Source organism: Theropithecus gelada, chromosome 8 (assembly GCF_003255815.1).
Source record: "Theropithecus gelada isolate Dixy chromosome 8, Tgel_1.0, whole genome shotgun sequence".
In the NCBI taxonomy this organism is placed as follows: domain Eukaryota; kingdom Metazoa; phylum Chordata; class Mammalia; order Primates; family Cercopithecidae; genus Theropithecus; species Theropithecus gelada.
This window is the reverse complement of record NC_037676.1, coordinates 98,944,032-98,966,141: the sequence shown is the minus strand read 5'-3', so window position 1 is coordinate 98,966,141 and position 22,110 is coordinate 98,944,032. Positions and strand designations below refer to the sequence as shown.

The following is a 22,110-nucleotide window of genomic DNA, read 5'->3' as shown; positions in this document are numbered from 1 at the left end:
TCCCCACACACCATGGCTCAATCCCTTACCACCTTCAACTCTGCTCAAATGTCACCTTTCCACTGACACACAGTCACTCATGCATTACTTAATGATGAGGATATGCTTCGAGAAATGCATCATTGGGCAATTCTGTTGTTGTAAAAACAGCATAGAATGAACTTAAATAAACCTAGATGGCATCACCCGCTACATGCCTAGGCTATATGGTATAACCTATGACTCCTAGGTTACAAACCTGTACAGCATGTTACCATACTGAATACTGCAGGCAACTGTAACACAACATTAAGTATTAATATATGTAAAGATATATAAACTTAGAAAGAGTACAGCAAAAATACGGTAATATAATCTTATAAGACCATCATCATATATGCAGTCCATCATTGACACAAACAATGTTATATAGCCCATGACTATTTAACTTATTTTTTATTGTCTGTCTCTTCCCAGGGACTGGAATTGTGCCCGGCAAAGTGCTCAGGAAGCATTTGGTAGAAGAATAAACTAACTATCTTTTTTTTTTTTTAAGACATAATCTCGCTCTCTTGCCCAGGCTGGAGTCCAGTGGTACCATCATGGCTCACTGAAGCCTCCATCTCCTGAGCTTCAGTGAGCCTCCCACCTCAGCCTCCCAAGTAGCTGGGACAATAGGCTCATGACACCATGCCCAACTAATGTTTTTTGAAAGTTTTTTGTAGAGACAGTGTCTCACTCTGTTGCCAGGCTGGTCTCAACTCTGGACTCAAGCAGTCTTCCCACCTCGGTCTCCCAGAGTGCTAGGATTACAGGTGTGAATATTGAGGATCTCCCAGAGGCCAGATATAGTACTAAGTGCATCACTTCCATTGCCTCACTGAATTCCCACAAGTCAGTGTGGTAGATATTATTATCTTTATTTTACACATGAAAAAACTGAGCTAAGTGAAAAAAAAAAAGGTAACAAATACTAAAAGCATAAAGGACTAAGATGTGGGGTTATCAGAAAAGGAAACTTCATGATCTCTAAGTCCTGGATCTGACACAGAGTTAAGTTGTCTACATTTTTACCCTCTTTACTGCTCATCCCTGCAATTGATCTCTACAGAGGAATTGAAGCATACTCTGGTATTTACTGAAGCAGAATGTAATGAAGCTTGGCAAAAATCATGCTTTCAATGACTAGGACAAAGCTACAAGTGGGAGAATTACTCACTGCTTTATTTGCTATCTTCCCATTGTAAACACAGATAATAGTGGCACTTCCTGATATTCAAATAATTCTTACTCCTTCACCCAACTACTATGTTCTATGTTAAAAACAGTTCAGATTTTATGTTATTAATGACCAGGTAGAAGAGGATACTTTACCTAACTATTAATTTTCTCAAAAATGTGTCAGTGGTGCATTGTGGGGACTTTCCTCCCTTGCAATGAAAGATTGTGCTATCTGCTAAGCATCTGCCAACATGGCAAACCAGTGCTCAATAGTGAATCAGGTACTGGTTCACCTAAAAAGATAGTCAGAATGCCAGAAGGCAGACCCAGGACCATCCTTCTCTATTTGCAGTAGTCCCCCACCTGCAATTTCACTTTCCACAGTTTCAGTTACCTGAGGCCAACTGCTGTCCAAAAATATTAAATAGGCCAGGCGTGGTGGCTCATGCCTGTAATCCCAGCACTCTGGGAGGCCATGGCGGGTGGATCACCTGAAGTCAGGAGTTCAACACCAGCCTGACCAACGTGGTGAAACATCATCTCTACTAAAAAATACAAAAATTAGCTCGGCATGGTGGCGGATGCCTGAAATCCCAGCTACTCGGGAGGCTGAGACAGGAGAATCGCTTGAACCTGGTGGGGGCAGAGGATGCAGTGAGCTGAGATTGCACCACTGCACTCTAGCCTGGGTGACAGAGCAGGACTCTGTTTCAAAAAAAGAAAAAAAAAATTAAATGGAAGATTCTGGAAATAAACAATTCGTAAGTTTTGAATTCTATGTAGTTCTGAGTAGTGTGATTAAATGTCCTGCCATTTTGCTGTATCCCACCCGGGACATGAATCCTCCCTTTGTACCATGTTCCTATTCTGTAGACGCTCTCCACTGCTTAGTCACTGAGTAGCCATCTTGGTTATCAGATCAATGGTCACAGTACCACAGTGCTTGAGCTCAAGTAACTCTTATTTTGGTTAATAATGGTCCTAAAGTGCAGGAGTAGTGATGCTGATAATTTAGATATTCTAAGAAAAGCCGTAAAGTGCTTCCTTTAAGTGAAAAGGTAAAAGTTGTCAACTTTATAAGGAAAGAAAAATATTGTATACTGAGGCTGCTAAGATCTAAGGTCAAAATGAGTCTTCTGTCTGTGAAATCGTGAACACTATATTGTTATAATTGTTCTGTTTTATTATTGTTGTTGCTCATATCTTACTGTGTCTAATTTATAAATCAAACTTTATCATTGGTATGTAAGTGTAGGAAAAAACATAGTTTATACAATTGTCAAAGTCAAATAAGATATAGAGATGAATCTCTAAATTTAAAATGTTTTAGTCCAGGCTTGGTGGCTCATGCCTGTAATCCCAGCATTTTGGAGGTCGAGGCAGGTGGATTACTTAAGGTCAGGAGTTTGAGACCAGCCTGGGCAGCATGGTAAAACCTTGTCTCTACTAAAAATACAAAAAATAGCCAGGCCTGGTGCTGCATGTCTGTAGTCCCAGCTACTTGAGAGGCTGAGGCAGGAGAATCACTTGAACGCAGGAGGCAAAGGTTGCCGTGAGCCAAGATCTCGCCATGGCACTCCAGCCTGGGTGACAGTGAGACTCCATCTCAAATAAATAAAATAAAATAAAATAAAATAAAATAAAATAAAATAAAATGTTCTATATGGGAAGCAAGAATTGAAATTCAAGGAATGCACACAGACTGGGTGGTCTTCAGTATGTCCAAAGAACAAGAGAAGGTTGGAGGTTTTATAAAAAGGAGAAATGTTACCTACTACTTTTCAGTTCATTGGCACCATTTTCAAGAAAGTTCACTGGAGAGCTGGCAAGCTCTGACTGGTGAGTGACTGCAGTAGGTAAAACTAGTCTGAGAGACACAGCAGCTTGTTTCAGTAGCTGTTGATAAAACTAGTTTCAGGTTACAACAGGCAGCTTCAGCAGCCAGGCTTGCAGAGAAGTACATTCTCAGAGCAATATTATATACCATACGTTCTTCTTCTCTTAGGCTCCTTGACTCTGAATTGGTTGGATATGAAAAGAATGACCCAATTTGTATGAGCAACTTTCACACAGTATAGGGCTAGATATCTCCATGGTTTTAGGCACCCACTAGGGGTCTTGGAATGTATCTTCTTTGGATAAGGGGGGGTGCTACTGTACTTACCTCTGCAAATAATCTCATCTAGTCCCACGGCTTTTAATACCATCTACATGCTGTTCACTCCTGTGTCATCACCAGGGGTCCAGGAAGGAAAACAGAACCCACACCTGGTAGCGCAATAGAGAGAATTTAATACCAGTTGGTTGCAAAGATGTTGGAAAAGTTTTAAGGGCAAACTGGAGAGAGAATACCAACATCAGGAAGTTGATGCCTCCCTAGGGGTAGAGAAACCAAGAAGGAAAGTGGAGTTATGAGAGTTTAGGAATAGTGGGAGCTAGGGACATGGAGGAGGGCTTGCCTGGTGGGGATTTAACTACAGAGGAAGTGCATTCATGCTAGAGATGTTGCCTAGAGCAAAGAGAGGGGAAAGTACTCTGGCTTTTCCTCTCCTACTGACTGCAGTCTTTTGCCAGTGTCTTCCATTGGCCAAACTTTCCCAGAGGCCAGTTGGCAAGGAAGCTTGGGAAATGTAGCTTGCGTGGGTCAACCTTGCACACCCCACTCTCCTGGTATCCACTCATCCTCAAGCCATGCAGAGTAGAGCATGAAAGAGCAGGAAATGAATCAGAGTGCCAACAGGCAAATGAACACTAACACTTCCCCTAAATTAATATCTCCAGCTCCAAGAGAGGACCTCTTCTCTGAGTTCGATTCTGACATGTAATTTGTTCACCTGACACCTCCACTTGGTTGTCTAATAGTCCTCTCTAATTTAACATGGCCCAATACAAACCCTTGGTTTAGCAGCCAATTCCCCTTGGTATTCCTTCTCAGAACGATTCATCCACTGCTCAGTCAAAAATAGCAATGCCCTCTTTGATTCTTTTCTTTACTTCCTACTTCTTCCAACCTTTTAGAAAGACCTATTGATTGTTCCTCCCCAAACAGTTCCTCTCCATCTCCACTATGACCACCTTAGGCCAAGCCACCACCATTCCTTCCCTAGGTGGCTATAATGACCTCCCACTCTGTCCACTTATAATGCATTGTTCAGGGGGCAGTTCCTGCAGACCTTGAGGGCAAGGGTAAGAAGCAGGGGCTTTATTCTAAGTGCTATAGGAGCCATTGGAGAAAGCAACATAAACTAATTTCTACCTTAATGAGATCAGTTTAGCTTCCTCGTGGGAAATAAAATACAAAGGAACAAAAGAGGAAGAAGACCAGTTAAGAGGGGATTGCACTTCTCAGCCCCCTTCTTCCACCTCTTCTACCTCTGTCTCCCCACTCACCAGCTACTGGTCTTCTCCCTGTTACTCCAACATGCCAAGCTTGTTCCCTCTTCAGGATCTTTTCACAGCTAAAATCATGCTTGTTCTGATTTTAGCACAACTGGCTACACATCACTCAGGGCTTTTCTTCTCAGAGATCTTTGCTGACTCAGCTGTAGTAGTAATGATGGCTGCTCACAAATATCCCATCTCTCTCCTTCTGGGCACAAAGTAAGATTGCACTTCTCTGCACCCTGGACATGAGATGTGGCCATATGACTTGCTTTGGCAAATTAAGTATGGGTGGAATCTTTAAGATCCCACTGTGTGCTTCACCCTTTTTCCTTCTACCAGAGTGACCACCAGTGTTTCAGATAATGACTACTCCATCAGCCTGAGCCCTGGAGAGGGGATGACAATTATCCAGAGCACAGCTCCCCATCAACCAGTAGGACACAGAGTGGAGCAAGAAAGAAATCTTTGCTGTTTTAAGTTGCTGAGACTTTCAGATTGTTACCATAGCATACCTAGCCTCTCCGGACTGTTACAGCCCTTCAGTCCCACATGTCAGCTTATATTGTATTGTGTCCATTGTGGAAATTACCAACTGATAATTTCCATTTGTTAGTTTCATTTATTGATTTTATTTCCACTCTGCAACCCACACCAAGTTCATGAAAGCTTCACGTGAGCCGGGTCCTTGTCTATGTGGTTCACCACCATACCTTCCAATGCTTGAAGTTTCCAGTGCATAGTCAGTAGGCAAATACTTGTTGATTGAACTTCTGATGGATTGCACATACAAGCATTTGTTTTTTGAATGCTATTGTGCCAACAAAACTGGAATAAATGCATCTTGCACTCAGCATCTCTGAAGCACCAAAGCCTAACATTTCACTCTGCTATTTGTGGGTTGGACTGACAGCTTGGGTTACACCCTTCCAGCTAATTCGCAGGAAACCAAGTTGCTCTCAAAGTTGTCACGATTCCATGCTCAGAAAAGGCCCTGCTAAAGATCATGTGCAGCAGATAAACGAAAATAAATGCAACTTTACAACCATAAACCGTAAGAGTGAAGTCACCCAGAGTTTGGAGATAGAGTGGGACAGAAGTGATTCTGGAAACTGTTTTTACCACTAAAAGATGTTGTTTTACCCTTTTAAAGTTTTTTGTGCTGACTTAATGTAACTCCCCAGAAATGGCCAAGTCTCAAATTTCACTATTGTCATAAAATACTAGACCTGAAAAAAACCTTAGGGATCACTCAATTCAGATTACTCCATTTATCATCTGGCTTACTTTTAATTGGAAACCTCTTAGGGTCTCACCGATATCTGCTGCGAGCTTAGAATTTAGAAATTCACATTAGAGATAGCGTTGCTCGAAGTTGTTCCCTTTTTTGGTACTATCAAATATGTTTAAAAATATTTTTTTCTCTACCACCCCCTTATGTAATCGAAATAACACTATAAAGATCACACGTATAAAATTAACCCCACAATATTTCTAGGTTTTATATTTTTGCTCACCTAACATCTTTCCTTGATGTTTCAAAATGTCTAACATATTGAAGAAATAAAGCTCCTTAAAACTATGAAGTAGGACACAGTAGTTTCTTTAGGGACACTTGAAGAAGGTAATTGTATTCTATTTAATTAGCTTGCTCTCCTAGACCTAACAGACTATATCCATAACAAGTACATTTTGTCTAACTTGCAAAAAAGTGCATTAACAAAAATTCACTAAACATTTGATGTGAAACTATCAATCCTTAAGAGATTATAATGTTGTTCACTTTTATTAAACAGGTCCTAATCCTGAAATTCAGGTACTACGCACCCACCTGCAGCTGAACATGAAAAACAAAAATAAAACCCAAGTGCTTCCTATTCCCCCTACGGGCTGAAAATGGGACAGTGTGAATATTTCAAGTCTCTCAAACACAAAGCCATATTCACTCAAGGGAAATCATTTACATGTGGTTAAGGAAACAGGAAATTTTCACATTGGCTTTAATATTTACATTTTACCAAAATTTTCCTGAACTCAGTAATCATTACTAACACTTTTTATAGTATTATTTACTGCATCTTAAAAATAGAAACTAAGCAGAAAGTGTACAGTTGAAGAAAACTGGATGTCAGTCTATACAATGATTTACTTTTGGCATGACAGACTTTATTTTGGCACTTTCACAAATATTTTGCTTTACAGCAGTGACAAAATATTTGCCAGAAATTTTTCTTTTCCTGGCACGGATATTCCAAGCAGTTGTTATTCTATGAATTGAATTTCACTCTGCTTTGCACAGTTAGAGGTATAACCGTTCCTACCCTCTGTAATTGAGGGACACTGCGTGGCTTTAGAAAGCACTGTTTCCTTTTAGTCACTCTGAAGTGAATTGACTCTGTACGTGATGGGGCAGGAATTTGAGAATTAATTAAGGCCATTAAGGATTTAAGTAAACACTGTTCCAAGTGTTGCTTAAAAAATGTTTCTAATGAATTCTGTGGCAATTCCAGGGAATGCTCTCAAAATGAAGTATTCATACTTTATTAAAAGTAAATTGTATGTTGGAAAAGTTGCTTTTTTTGCTGTCTTCCTACTTGGATGGCTCACAGTTTAAAACAAAATGAATGGTAAAATAGAAAAAGGAAATGTTTAGTACAGAAAGTACCAGCCAGGGTACCCTCATACCTCCATCTCCTTCCCCAGGCATCACTCTTTCCAGCCACTCAATCCTAAAGCAGTGAGGCCCTCATTTTAACACACAGAGCCTCCTTGCCTACCCTCCTTCCCTGTAACATGAGCTATTGTAGTCCATTTATTAGTTCTTCGGTTAAGCTTCAGTAGACACTTGGAGCACAGTTGCAAAGGTAAATCAATCTATAGGCCTAAGCCTTAGATACCAACATCAGGAAAGCCCCCTTCAGATCTTTGGAATTTAGAGTCTTAGAAGTTATTTGCAAAAGCAGGCATCTGTCTTAATATTGCCATCAGCTATTCAATAAAGGTTGCAAACTTCAAAATTCCCTGGCAGGCTTCCAATATCTCTACCTAGACACACACAGGATAATACATTCAGATTTCCTCTGGCCAATTCAGTAATAAACAGTCTCATTGACAGGCTCTTTGGTCTTGATTTACAGACACTGTGGAACACTTAGAAATCAAACCCACGTCATCCTTGAGAGCAGACGGCCGTTAGCAAAGGGGAGATGTACATTTGATCAAAAATGTACAAAATTTATAACAGTGACATTTTCAATATTAGGCCACATGATTTATTCAGTAGTTTTTATGTTCCCAAATTACAATTTATGTCTATTCATAAGACTACAAAAGTTACCATTAGAATTGTCTGTGCTTATAAAATACCAACTTTTTTTTAAACTGTTATATATACTCATTAACACCAGTCTGCAACAAGTTACATAGAATCAGAGGCACTTCAAAGGCTTAAAAAGACGTTTACAACTTAAATGCATTTTTAAGAACAAAAACTTATTTTTCTTTAAACCTCTACTCGTACCTTCAAATTGCAAGAAATTAACAAATACAGTGGCCAAAGGAATCTGCAGCAACTTCTTAAAATACTGTTAGCATCTTTGGGTTTGCTGAGGCTTGTCAGTAACTTACATCAAATCCTCCCAAAAGAAGATCTGATTAGATAGATATGACTAAACAGTTTTGTAGTAATAATCCAATTTTACACATTAATTTGCTGTTGCAAATCTGCCCAAAGCTACAGGTAATGAAAAATAAAGCAAGTGTAAAATGGATAGTCTGACACTTAAAAATTTATACAAAGTGGAAGTTAAAGTTTACATATTTGAAAATCACATATACACTAAATTACCATTATCTGAATTTTCCAAAGACAAATTGCACCATGACAGCTACAAAAGGCATAGGGTTTGGTTTTAAGGGCACAAGAAGGGAGGGCAGAGGAGAGGAGGGCGACAACAGATAAATTAACAAAGTAAGACCAACTTGGTAAGGTCAATCTGAGACATGCTGACACAAATGAAACAGCTTTCATCATTGAGTCATAGGAAAAAGACAATCATTTTGTATTTGCGCATAAAAGTTTAAACCAATTCCATGAACATCGAGGGTTTTCATAACATAATATTTTGCCACTGCTATTCACAGAACACTGCAGATGTTAAATTTTATGTTGTTCTAAAGAAATACAGGAAATGTTTTAAATACAATGGGATTTTATCATTAAAGTGCCAGAATGGCTCTTTAATGAAAAAAACAAAAAACAAAGATCTTCATTATTCTATGCAAAAGCTTTATTTTGAAAAGTTCAGTGATCTCATAAATAGAGACACTAAGTTGGAGTTTTAAGCATAAAACTCCTTAGTAGGTGCCTTCTGGTAAGCAGCACTGGATGGTTTGCGTTCTCCAAGGTCATAGCTTCCTTCATCCTTCTTTCTCATGCGATACACCAACAGCAGGATAAGAAAAATTGCAAAGAGAAAGCCAATAACTCCACCAGCAATGACAGCTGAAACAATCAAAAGGAAGATGACTTTAGAAGAGATTCAAGGGTTGCAGACGTTAGCTTTATTGTCAAGCCCAATCTGCTTACATTTTTCTAAAAGGCTTAATTTGAAAACCCCAATAAAAAAAAAAAACAAAAAACTAGATGCAATGAAGCAACCTGGTAACTATGCAAATCTCAAACTCCTCAGGAAGGTACAGTAATTTCTTTGGTTAGTGTTAACAATACCACCCAAAAACCTCAATAAGAAAAAGCTGGCCTTGATCTTCACTCATTCCATACTTGAAAACTACTTTTGTCTTTTCAGAACTCACATTTCATATTCTAATTTTCTAATTGCTTTTTTCAACACAAAACATAGTGTAATTGACTTAAAATTTTAAAGAGTATATATGAAAAAAGCATGCAAATTTATTTCTATTCTTGGACTTGAGACTATCAAGTGTTCCTAAATCTTGAAAATTTTCCCCTTTAAAATATGTGCACTTCCATCCAATTAAGTTAAAATAGAAATAACGTTCTTAACACCTTGGGCAGTACATAGGTGAACTGCCTTCCCCCTAAAGAACTTTTCTTTCTCTTTATTTTGAAATGTGGAACGCCTTCGAGCAAGACTGATGGATCTTCACACTCTGCCATCTCTCTACATCCAGTTGTTCTGGATCAATTCAGATGTTAACTTTCCCTCTTTTAGGCTACCTCCCATCCCCTGCACGATGGCTGGTGAAGGGGTAGGTTGAGGGAGCTGGTGGACAATAAAGACAATGTTTGCTGAGCCTCTTGCTTCTCGCTGTAGAAGCAAGCATCCGCAAGACTGCTTTCAGCAGAAAGGTGACGGCAAGCTTTGCTGCACTTCTGAATATCACTTAGACTAACAGAAGCCTATACAGGCACCCTCCCACCTGACACCCACCAGGATACTCACCTGCTAGGACTTCTGTCCGTTTAAACAGACTGTCTGAGTGTTTCTCAGTATACACATTTGTATCTTCTTCAGATGGGTCCATTTTCCTTTCTGAGTCAGAGAGGTGAACTTTCTCTTTATCAGTTTCTTCAGGTGACTGGTATGGGAAACAGGGAAAGATTACACTGATTTAAGAAAATGTGCTGGAAGGAAGAAATAATGAGTATACTCCAAAATTCCTTTTTTTCCCCCAAAGAATGAGTTTAGGAAATAGTTGGAAATATCACTTGTGTGATGTTTATAGCCATGGGTGAGTGTCATGATGGACCCATATAGTTCATGGTTTTGCATAACACCCATGATCATCGCATGATCAGGCAAGTCAGAGAGCTAGTGAGTTCATAATAATGCTAAGGACATGGTGAGGTTGTTTTAGTGGACATTTCCTAAGATCTCTACTTTCTCACCACTCTTCTAACTTCAGGTCACCATCTCCCTCCTACTGCTCTAACCCAACAGCACTGCCCCAGTTCTCCTTACTCCTTCACTTCTCAACTACACAGGGCAGGATGACAACAGCTCCCTTTCAGATATTCTTTCACGCCTGACTGGGCTTTTCCTGTCCCCACTCTGTGGGGAGCAACCCCCAAGCCTTACTCTTAATGCTTCCCCCTAGTCATATCACCTTCAGCAAACCCTGGACCAGGACTTCCGGGGACTTGGGTTGTGCAAGTAGCTCCTCCCTGATCATATCATACTTCTTTTCTCCACCTGGATTTCCTCACCTGTCTAATGAATGACACTCACAGGGTCTCAGACGCTGCACAATGCTCAAGTAGAAATCTATGGGAATACTTCTCACAGCCGCCATCTCTAGTCAGCATTATTCCCAACAAGTCAGCAGCCTGCAGGACATTAACTGTTGGCTGTACCACCTTTAACTCTACTCGTCAAGTCTAAGTAGTAATTAATTCACTGCTGAATCGGATCAGCCTCCTTTTCTATTTCCATTAATGGTGCTGTATTTTGGGGTGTTCCCAAGTTATCTATTTCGACACATTTCTTATCATATGCTATCCATGTCACAGCACTGTCAATTTGCCTCCATCTTGCTCTCACATTAACTTCTTCCCTTGGGGTCTCATTTCCACAGCTTTGTTAAGGGGGCCAGCACATCACACCCCAGCTCCCATCCTGCATCGACCTCAGAACTGCACGTGTTGGGTAGCTTCCAGTCCTCACCCAATCCACCACTTACTCCCAGTAGAAAACCCTGTGAGGCCATTTCCACCACCTCTTCATCATCAAAAGTGATTCTTAACATCTGTGCTGTAGTTCAGTGGTCCCCAATCTTTCCATGAAAAAAATACAGGCCTCCTACCAGAGGTTCCATTTCAACTGGTCTGACTTCAGGTCACCATCTCCCTCTGACTGCTCCAATCCAACAGCACTGTCCCAATTCTCCTTACTCCTTCACTTCTGAGCTGTACAGGGCACTATGTAGCTGGCACTGATTTTTATTGCTATTTAAGTTCTCCAGACAATTCTATAGTTTGAGAACCAGTGGGTTAGAGAAGTCCCATTCAAAGGAGTTGTTCATTCTCTAACAGTCTGAAGTTCTTGTTGGCCAACATCACTGATGAAAACACTGTCAACTTCATTAAGGTTTAAAGACTAAATGTGGCTGGGTAGGGAGCCTGAGGTGAGAGGATCATTCGAGACCAACCTGGGCAACATGCTCAGACCTCATCTCTACAAAAACATTTTTTTAAATTAGCCAGGCATGGTGCTGTGTACCTGTGGAGGATCTCTTGATTCCAGGAGTTGGAGGCTGGGGTGAGCTATAATTGTGCCACTGCATTCTAGCCTGAGTGACAGAGTGAGACCCTGTCTCAAAAAAAAAAAGACTGCAGACAATAATCCTCAGCTCTACTACTCTTCATAAGTTCCTGAGAGCTTCCTACCATCTTCATTAGGATCCACAGAGTCTAACATACCATGGCTCAGCAAATCAACTGATTGCTTTCTGAAGGCTAGAGTTCATCCAAAATGGCGGCCTGCTAGTTAAGTCTAGAGGCTTAAAGAGTGTAAGAAGAAAAGACCTCACCTTCTTGGGCTGTGCAAGTAGCTCCTGTGGGACCCTGACGACATCATACTTCTTTTCTGCACCTTAAGGCCACCCTCATTGCTAGGAAGGACCATAAGCTAGAGCAGGTGGATCCATTTGTACTCTAGGGTATGTAAGATCAGTAGGTCCCTGTCTCAGTGAGCAGAAAGCTAGGCTTCCACTGAAGGTGGTATGTAATAAAGTACAATAAAGAGTAATTGTCGTTCTCAAGTTGCAAGAAACTCTGTACTATCTAAACCTCAACCTGCTATGCTTTACAAAAAGCAGAGGCCATAGAAAAATGTTCATTGCACTGGTGCACAATATGCACTGAAAAGGTCACGGTCCTCTCTATTACTATGAGAGAAGAAAATACGATAGGCCTTCCCAGGCCTTCGGGTACCAAAGTAAAGCAGAAGAGAGCAGTTCATTGGCAGTATTTTTCCTGAATTTTTTCTATTCTTCTCACGAAAAGCCCATCATTAATTGGCTGCCTGGTGGAAGGACGGACAACAGATCAGAGAATGGGTTATCTGGGTTCTAGTCTAGAAACCTTTTCACTGCTCATTAGTACTGCTTTACTATCACAGGTTAGAAAAGGGAAGAGAAATATCAAATAGGTGAATACTCAGGTTTGTGACTAAGGAGAGAGGTAAACAAGTTCTGGTGAGAAATGAAATGGACATAAGCAGTCACTGTAATATGAGAGACTGAGTTTAATTTATCCATATCCACATCATCTTTGTTTCACTGTTATTACAAATCATATGTTTTCATCATGGGATTTTTGGGTCCCTAAAGTCATTTAAGAGAGTTGATCTTTTCAGTTTCCTCTGACTCAGCTTCTGATCCGGCAGGCTGAACAAAGCGTGCAATCCAGGGATCTGAGAGTATGGGGACTGAAGGACTCCACATAACTGGAGCCGCCCTGCAGCTGGAGGTGCACAAGCCTCAAGCAGCTCTGGGTGGAAAATTCATTTTTCAAGTCAAAATGTTTTATCGTATGGAAGCAGAGGCTTGACTAAGAAGAAACCATTTTGTAATATGGAACTAATCTGAAATACCTTAACTCTTGTATGAATATATGTGCAAAATCAATCTGCAAAAAGGCAGCAGGGATGATTAAATGAGGCCAAGATCTGCCACATCCATGTCTGGTTGTTTGGATGCCATGGAAATGGAACAGAAGTAAAAGCTTATGAGTGATGCTCTGCTCAAACAAATGATGAGATTCCTTTTTTTGCATTTTAGTCACTTAAATTTATAACAAACTAGAGAGGATATCTGTAACAGTGACATTAATGCCACTGTGAGACCAATTCAAAAGCAAAATCTACACTAATGGTATCCTAGAGGCAATGTTCAATTCGGCTGTACCACATAAAGACCAAAATGAAAAATTTAATCATTATTATTCATGTTATTCATGATCAATATTATCATTATCAGTGCTGCGAACAGTGTTCGACACATAATGAATAGCACTCAATAAATCTCCCATAAATGGATGAATTTTTATTATTACTACATTGAACACAAATGATAGTAAGAATATAAAAGTATTAAAATAGTTTGGGCTCCTTAATTTTTAAGTTCACCTGCCAAAGTTCTATATTTTTTATCTTGATCTGATGCAATTACTTCCTTAAAACCAATTTTTAAAAACTTAAATTAGTGGTCGATTCATTGTTGTTAACAAACCAGAACTCTATGTCAAATTAAGTCTTGCTTAGGATACAACTCTCTATCACTACAAGCCAAAACTCACCCAGGAGAGTTTCTTCCCTCAAGCTAGTGAGTCCTAATTGTCTCTGACTTCAACAGATTTAGTCAAGAGAAGTGGTCAAATAAAAATGTGGTAAGAGCCAAATGCATATTTAGTAGATAGCAGATAACTGTGCCACACACACTCTGAGGCATTCAGTCATCCTAACACCAACTGCACCTACACTTTTCATTTCTCCCTTTCTTTTTTTGTTTCATTCACTCAACTATACATTGATACAGTAGCTTCTATGCAGGGATCCAGCATATGCCAGGTGAGTCGCTCTCAGTTCTCATAGGGCTCTCTCCCTGCCTTCCTACCGCCTGGCCTGTGAAGTCTACCACTAACAGTAATTGACTCTTCTTGGTCCTACAGAGAGTACTTCAATTTGGACAGGGCTGGCTTCCTGGCTGTTCCACATTTGTGGAGACTCGTCCAGCTGTGCCATTCACCATTCCAGTCACATGCACTGGGAGGATGGAGGAAGAGGAGGAAGAACAGAGGTACTCTGGGGCAAGGGTAAGAAAAGCCCACATGCATTCCTGCCTGAAGAGGGGATGATTCTTACTCTAAGGAAGGCCTGTCGCCACCTTCATCAAACAGCCTTCCATATCCATATCCTGTCTGCTGCTAAAGCTTGGCAGCATCTCATTTCTAATCAACAGATGGGTGAGCTCCAAAAGGGGATGCTTGTGCTTCTGAGTTTTCATAAGCCGTATGTTACCCCTGCACTGACTGTGAAGTCTACCACTACAGTTATTACACATGCTCATTTGGTGAACTGGCTTGGTCTCTTCTGCTCCACCAAATTCAGTTAATGCTTACAGAATGGTGACTATGTCTCAGGTGCCATGCTACCTGCACTCGCATTTCATCTTCTTCACAGCCCATAGGAAATGGGTTCAGAAGCTAAGAAACATGACTGGATCCAGGATTTGAAACGTAGGTCTTTGCCAGACTTTAATATGCATGTTCTAACTTCAGTGGGTTACCTATTAGTGGATGGTCAGCTAACTACAATATTAACAAGGTCAAAATCACAAGCTCCAAGTTTTCATTAGCTGGTCACTTTACTCAGGTCTAACGCCAAAGTTCTTATTCTGAATAAGTCAGCTCTCAAAATGAATAGATACAGATGTACCCAGGTTCATCAACATCGAGAGAGGTCAAGGATTACATACTACTGATGACAGGCCTAAGAAGACTGAGAAATGACTTAGTGAGACTAGGACCATCTCAAGATGTGACCTGGAGTCTTCTAATTACGTAACCTACAAACCAGGAAACCAAAGACACAGGGCTTTACTTCTTAACTGGGCTTCAGATGTTCCTTAAGAAGGAGGGCCATGTGAAAAATAGTTGTATATAATTTGAGCCAGGATGACAGAAATCATACGTGGGTAAATGCCAAAGTGATCAAAAAGCGTAAGGAGGAGCCATTTATAACACCACCATTAAGACCATTTGTCCTTATACAATTTTAAGTGGGGCCTTTTAAAAGAACTATTGTGTACATAGTTCATGATGGGCAGCTCCAAAAAAGAAGAAAATAATAAAAAAGGGACTGTGTGTACAGTCAGTAAAGTGGAGCATTTATAATAACCTGTTAATGCAGTGCAATGGAAAATAGAACACACCTTTGTCTGAGCAGGTATCTTGTTCTGTATATTCAGCGTCGTGGTTTCCACGTTCGGAGCAGCACTAGTGAACGGCATCTTTGGAAGTGGTCGAGATGTTGTCAGCTCTGGACTCTCTACATCCTCATCAGCTCCTGGAAAAGTAAGTGAAGATGAACTGAGCATGGCAAATATGACACAGATGTCTCCATTATCAGGCACTATTGCCTGAGGTTGACACTGACAGAATCACGTTCTTTCAAAATGCTGGCTCCTTAAGACTTCAGCACAAAGCTTCCTGTGGTCTTCACCACGATGAAGAAGTGATTTCAAAGGTGTCTGTGGGTAGCCTAGCAGGTTTTTCCTTAATATTATTATCCCCAACACTCAAGCAGCAGTTCTTTCACTTGCATGTTCCTTCTCTCCCTGCTTGACAAGATTTTTTCCCATCTACACTGAGACATGCTCCAAATATCAATACAACAGGCTGGGCGCGGTGGCTCACGCCTGTCATTTCAGCACTTTGGGAGGCGGGGGAGAGCGGATCACGAGGTCAGGAGATCAAGACCAGCCCAGCCTACATGGTGAAACCCCGTCTCTACTAAAAATTCAAAAATTTAGCTGGGTGTGGTGGCGCACGCCTGTAATCCCAGCTACTCGGGGGGCTGAGGCAGGAGAATCGCTTGAACACGGGAGGCGGACGTTGCAGTGTGCAGAGGTCACGCCACTGCATTCCAGCCTGGGGGACAGGGTGAGACTCTGCCTCAAAAGAAAAAAAAAAAAACAAACTCACAACAAGACAAAATACAAAACAGGAAAACTCTCCTATGGCTGACTTTTTATTTCATGTGAGTTCCTGCCCACTCTCCTGGGTTTTTGTTTTGTTTTGTTTTTGTTTCTTTTTTTTTTTTTTTGAGACGGAGTCTCACCCTGTCGTCAGGCTCCATAGAGCGCAGTGGCACAATCTCGGCTCACTGCAACCTCTGCCTCCCAGGTTCAAACGGTTCCCCTGCCTCAGCCTCCCGAGTAGCTGGGACTACAGGCACATGCTATCACACTCAGTTAATTTTTTGTATTTTTAGAGAGACAGGGTTTCACCATGTTGGCCAGGATGGTCTCGGTCTCTTGACCTTGTGATCCACCCGCTTCAACCTCCTAAAGTTCTGGGATTACAGGCGTAAGCTACCGTGCCCGGCTCTCTCCTGGTTTCACAGGCAGATTTTTTCCAATGGGGGTGGATACTCACTAGCTCTCGTCCTCACCATGTTCTCCACTCTGCATTCTACTCCCTCCAGGAGCATTTTCCCTGTCATCACTATTAATACTGTTTTGTTAAGGTCACCAGTATCCACAGCACCCAATGGCAGTTCTCAGACTCGCCTTCCTCTAGTAGAACTTCCTAGCACTACTGCACACTGTCAGGTGCCATCTGCTTCCTGACAAACCCTATTTCTTTGGGTTCCTACGAGTTCCTGGCTTCCCCCTCAGCTCTCTGGCTATTCTAAGTCTCCTTTGCTGGTTTATCCTCCTCTACCTGAACATCAAATATCAAAGAGTATCTGAAGGGCTGTCCCTAGGCCTCTTCTTACTCTATACTTTCTCCCTCATCCATGTCCACAATGTCAATAAACATCAATAAATGAGCTAAGCACAGATGATACCTAAACTTACATCATCGGCTTTTACCACCCCTCTCAAAGTCAGACTCATGTCCAGTGGCCTTCCTGGCATTTTCACTTGAATGACTCAAAGGTACAACACACCTCTGAACATGTCCAAACCAGAACTTACGGTCCCTATGTCTTCTCCCCGTGTGACCTTGTGGTGACTGAAACCCTCTGTTCCTACACACCAAAACTCTGACTTCCTCTTCCTTACCTTGTTTTTGAATCCATTACCCAGTCCTATCAATCTTATCTTCTTATTATCCCTCCACTCTTAACACCTTTCTACAGTTCCAGAGCCACCAGTGCAATCCAAGCCACTACGACCTTTCCATGAACCGCTGTACCTGCCTTCTCCCTAATAGGCCCCTGAGTGCCTAACACAGTGTCTAAGACATAACGCACTCTGATCTGGTATTTGTTCAACAAGTGACTTTCTACCTACCTGAGCATGATTTTTGTTTGTTGTTGTTGCCTTTTCACTAGAATAGCATTTGAGAATTTCTGACATTCAAATACAAATTCCTTTCAAGTGGATCATTTGTCAAATTTGTAACAACTCAAACGAACTCCAACTCTGTAACTCAAACTAACCAGGCTTCCTCAAACAATGAATGACAAATACCTCTAAATTCCTCAAACAAAAGAAAATGGGTATTTTCCACAGAATCATATCAATGCAATAAGCAGGTGGGAAAACAACAGGTAACAGGCTGAAAACACGTGCGATGGCTATGGTTCATTTCTTTCATTTTCTTTTCTTGCTCTGTCACCCAGGCCAGAGTGCAGGGGTGCGACCATGGCTCACTGTGGCTTCAAACTTGTGGGCTCAAGCAATGCTCTCACCTCAGCCTCCTGAGTAGCTGGAACCAAATATATGTGCCACTGTGCCCAGCTAATATTAAAAAAAAATTATTACTTTTTTTTTTTTGTAGAGATGGGGTCTCAACTATGTTGCCAGGTTGGTCTCGAGCTCCTGAGCTCAAGGGATCCTCCTGCCTGGGTCTCCCAAAGTGTTGAGATTTTAGGTATGAGGCACTGTGCCTGGCTCCTGGCTGGTTCATTTCTTAATTAATCAACTGTCTCCTTTAATTTCAAAACATATATATTCATTACTATACAGAAGAAATGGCAGGGCATGTTGGAATAAATACAGGGTTTGGTATTAAAAAAGCAAACAAACCTAGCACTCGTTCTGGCATTTATTAGCTCTGTACTCTTAGGCAAGTAACACTTGAGTCTTGGTTTCTTCATCTGTAAAATGGGGCTAATAATAACTAACCCATGAAGGTACATATGTATCACAAATACGTATCTCACAGACACGATACACATTTAAAGCACTCTACATAAACTGTTATGTAAATAGAGGTCATTAATAATGATGGGTCCAGAAATATAATGCTGTTTTATCAGCTGACCTAATTATCTATCAACATTTTATATATAGTATGCTTAATTCATTCCTATAATGAATCATTTTCTTACAAAGAATAAAACGTCAATGAGAAATGAAAAATTTCAATCTAGGGCTTTTAAAGACCCCCTTGTTTCACAGGAATTACCAAGATGAGTCATCAGTCTAGAAGTGGGATGAATCTGTATGAGGGAAGAGATTTGTAAAACAGTAAATCCCCCTAAAGCTGGCACTTTCAAAGTTAGAGGCAGGGCCAGGCACAGTGACTCACGCCTGTAATCCCAGCACTTTGGGAGGCCGAGGCCAGCAGATCATGAGGTCAGATCAAGATCATCCTGGCTAACATGGTGAAACCCCGCCAGTTGGCTCTTCTGCTTTCGGTATCTTTATTAAAAACATTAACTCTTTCGTTTGAACCAGAAATCTGGGAGCCCCACTGAATACCTCCTCCTTCAGGTCCCACTGTTCTCCCTGTCTGAAGTAGACTACTCCAAGGCCTATTTCCACCTGGGAAACTCCAGATCACACTATCAAGTACAGCATCAATATCACCCCCTCTCTGAAGCCTTCCTTGATCTCTCCATCAGGGCACTGTTTCTGTCTCTATGTTCCTATGCTCACTCTCTTATTTTATTTTATTTTATTTTTGTTATTTTTTATTTATTTTGAGAAGGAATTTCGCTCTTGTCGCCCAGACTGGAGTGCAATGGCGCAATCACAGCTCACTACAACCTCCGCCTCCTGGGTTCAAGTGATTCTCCTGACTCAGCCTCCCAAGTAGCTGGGATTATAGGCATGCGCCACCACGCCTGGCTGATTTTTGTATTTTTAGTAGAGATGGGGTTTCGCAATGTCAGGCTGGTCTCGAACTCCTGACCTCAAGTGATCCACCCACCTCAGCCTCCCAAAGTGCTAGGATTATAGGCGTGACCCACCACACCCAGCCTTATTTTCTTTTTTAAAACAACATTTTCTTTTACTTATGGTATGAATGTGTCTCCCCAAAATCCATGTGTCAAAACCTAATCTCCAATGCAGCAGTATTAAGAAGAGGGACTTCAGGACGTGAGCAGGTCATGGCGGCAGGGCCCTCATGGAATGGAATTAGTGCCCTTTTGAAAGAGGTTTGAGGGACACTGTTCCCTTTGCCATGTGAGAACGCAGCAAGAAGGCACCACCTAAAAAGTAGAGAGAAAGCCCTCGCCAGACACCAAATCTGCTGTGCCTTGATCTTTGACTTCCCAGCCTCCAGAACTGAGACCAATAAATTTATAAATTACTCAAAGTATTTTGCTATAGCAACCTGAATGGACTAAGACAACTTACAAAAATAATACTTTTTCAAATACATTTGCAAATATGAATTTGGAAACACCGAAATACATAAAGGAATAAATACAATTATCCTATCACCAGAGAAAACATTGTTAGATTTTATTTACTGAAGTGTCCCTAGAACCTAGAATGGTGTCTGTTCCCCCATGTACTGAGTGATCAAAAAGTGGGCAAAGGATATGAACAGACATTTCTCAAAAGAAGACTTTCATACAGCCAACAGACACATGAAAAAATGCTCATCATCACTGGCCATCAGAGAAATGCAAATCAAAACCACAATGAGATACCATCTCACACCAGTTAGAATGGCAATCATTAAAAAGTCAGGAAACAACAGGTGCTGGAGAGGATGTGGAGAAATAGGAACACTTTTACACTGTTGGTGGGACTGTAAACTAGTTCAACCATTATGGAAAACAGTATGGCAATTCCTCAAGGATCTAGAACTAGATGTACCATATGACCCAGCCATCCCATTACTGGGTATATACCCAAAGGATTATAAATTGTGCTGCTATAAAGACACATGCACACGTATGTTTATTGCAGCACTATTCACAATAGCAAAGACTTGGAATCAACCCAAATGTCCATCAGTGACAGATTGGATTAAGAAAATGTGGCACATATACACCATGGAATACTATGCAGCCATAAAAAAGGATGAGTTTGTGTCCTTTGTAGGGACATGGATACAGCTGGAAACCATCATTCTTAGCAAACTGTCACAATAACAGAAAACCAAACACCGCATGTTCTCACTCATAGGTGGGCACTGAACAATGAGATCACTTGGACTCAGGAAGGGGAACATCACACACCGGGGCCTATCATGGGGAGGGGGAAGGGGGGAGGGATTGCATTGGGAGTTATACCTGATGTAAATGACAAGTTGATGGGTGCAGCACACCAACATGGCACAAGTATACATATGTAACAAACCTGCACGTTATGCACATGTACCCTACAACTTAAAGTATAATAATAATAAATTTAAAAAAAATGAGCATATAAAATAAACAAATCATCTTTATCATGAAAGCACTCTGAAAAAAGAAAAAAAAAAAAGAAATACTTCCTCAATGAATGAATACCCTCTGTGTCTTCTCACCTTCTAAATGAGCTTTTCATTTTTGACATGACAGTCCCACACTCTAAGAACTCTTGTGTCTCAGAACGTTCCTGTTTTATTGTATCCCCTGTTTTTGGGCCATTGTTCGAACATCTGCTTTTCTCTCTGAATTTACTATGTTTTTCTGTAAATTTTCTTCTTCCTGAAGTGGCTGTCCTCTCCCAATTTGGGGGTTTCTCTTTCTCTCATGCTACAAGTTTTTCCCAAATATCTTGGGAGCCTTGGTTGCCTGTTTATATTGAAGAGGCAAACACTGAAAAGCGGACTAGAAGCTTTGAGCACACAGGAGAGGTGTGTCAAATGTGGGCATCATCCCCTTGACTGAAATTTTTCACTTCTCATTGCAGTTTTATTCGTTGTAATATAGAGCTGTATGTTTCACTGGAGAGCTCCCAGGCCACTCTCTCTGAATTGGTCCAGCTTCCCAGAGGGGAGCCTCTCAGTCCCCTACCCAGAGGGTAAAAGGACAGACTGCCAGTGTTCTGGAAACTGACTGGGAGAAGACAAGACAACTGGGGATCACACCACATTAAATTATTCTTAATCTAAGAACTTATTCTCTCTGTTTTACATAAGGTACCCCCAGCCCCATCTGTTCCTGAAATACCCCCAGGTCCTGTTTCATCCTCTCCAGATAATGAATCCCCAGGTTTCCCTCTGAGGTCAGGGAACATGAGCCCCATGTGACAGAGGAAAAGAATCAGGGGATCTACTTGCTTCTTAAATAGACTTCAGCCAATCATCTGAGTTGAACACCACTCTCACTCTCCACTGAATGCCACCGATTCCTAGATCCCAAGAGAGTCTGCTGTGTTAACTGGGTTGCTTCTTAGCTCTCCTCACTGCTAACGAACTCGGCCTTCTGAAGCCTGCCAAGTCTGTCCCCACTAGCTCATCTTCTTCCCAGCTTTCAAAACTTCATGGCTTTTGTTCCCTTTACTGTTTTGTTTGTCCTTATCAGTTCACGCCCAATTCTTTTACTGTCAATTTAGTTGCATACTGACAGGTAGCAGTGTTCACTCTGCCATCTTTAACCAAAGGTCTATATTTTAACTCTTAAACATTTTTGTTATACAGCCCTTTCC

General features: G+C 41.1%; 1 protein-coding gene across 3 annotated transcripts in view; it reads right to left on the bottom strand.

The window, feature by feature from the left end:
- Positions 1 to 6,725: 6,725 nt before the first annotated feature.
- SDC2 (syndecan 2) overlaps positions 6,726 to 22,110 on the bottom strand; it is a 118,344-nt gene continuing 102,959 nt past the window's right edge. For all 3 annotated transcript variants that reach the window (XM_025393669.1, XM_025393670.1, XM_025393671.1), the window contains exons 3-5: positions 15,496 to 15,629; positions 10,008 to 10,143; positions 6,726 to 9,085 (exon numbers count right to left, since the gene is read on the bottom strand). In XM_025393669.1, the coding sequence (XP_025249454.1) occupies positions 8,922 to 9,085; positions 10,008 to 10,143; positions 15,496 to 15,629 (434 nt within the window). In that variant the 3' untranslated portion in view covers positions 6,726 to 8,921. The remainder of the gene's footprint in view (positions 9,086 to 10,007; positions 10,144 to 15,495; positions 15,630 to 22,110) is intronic.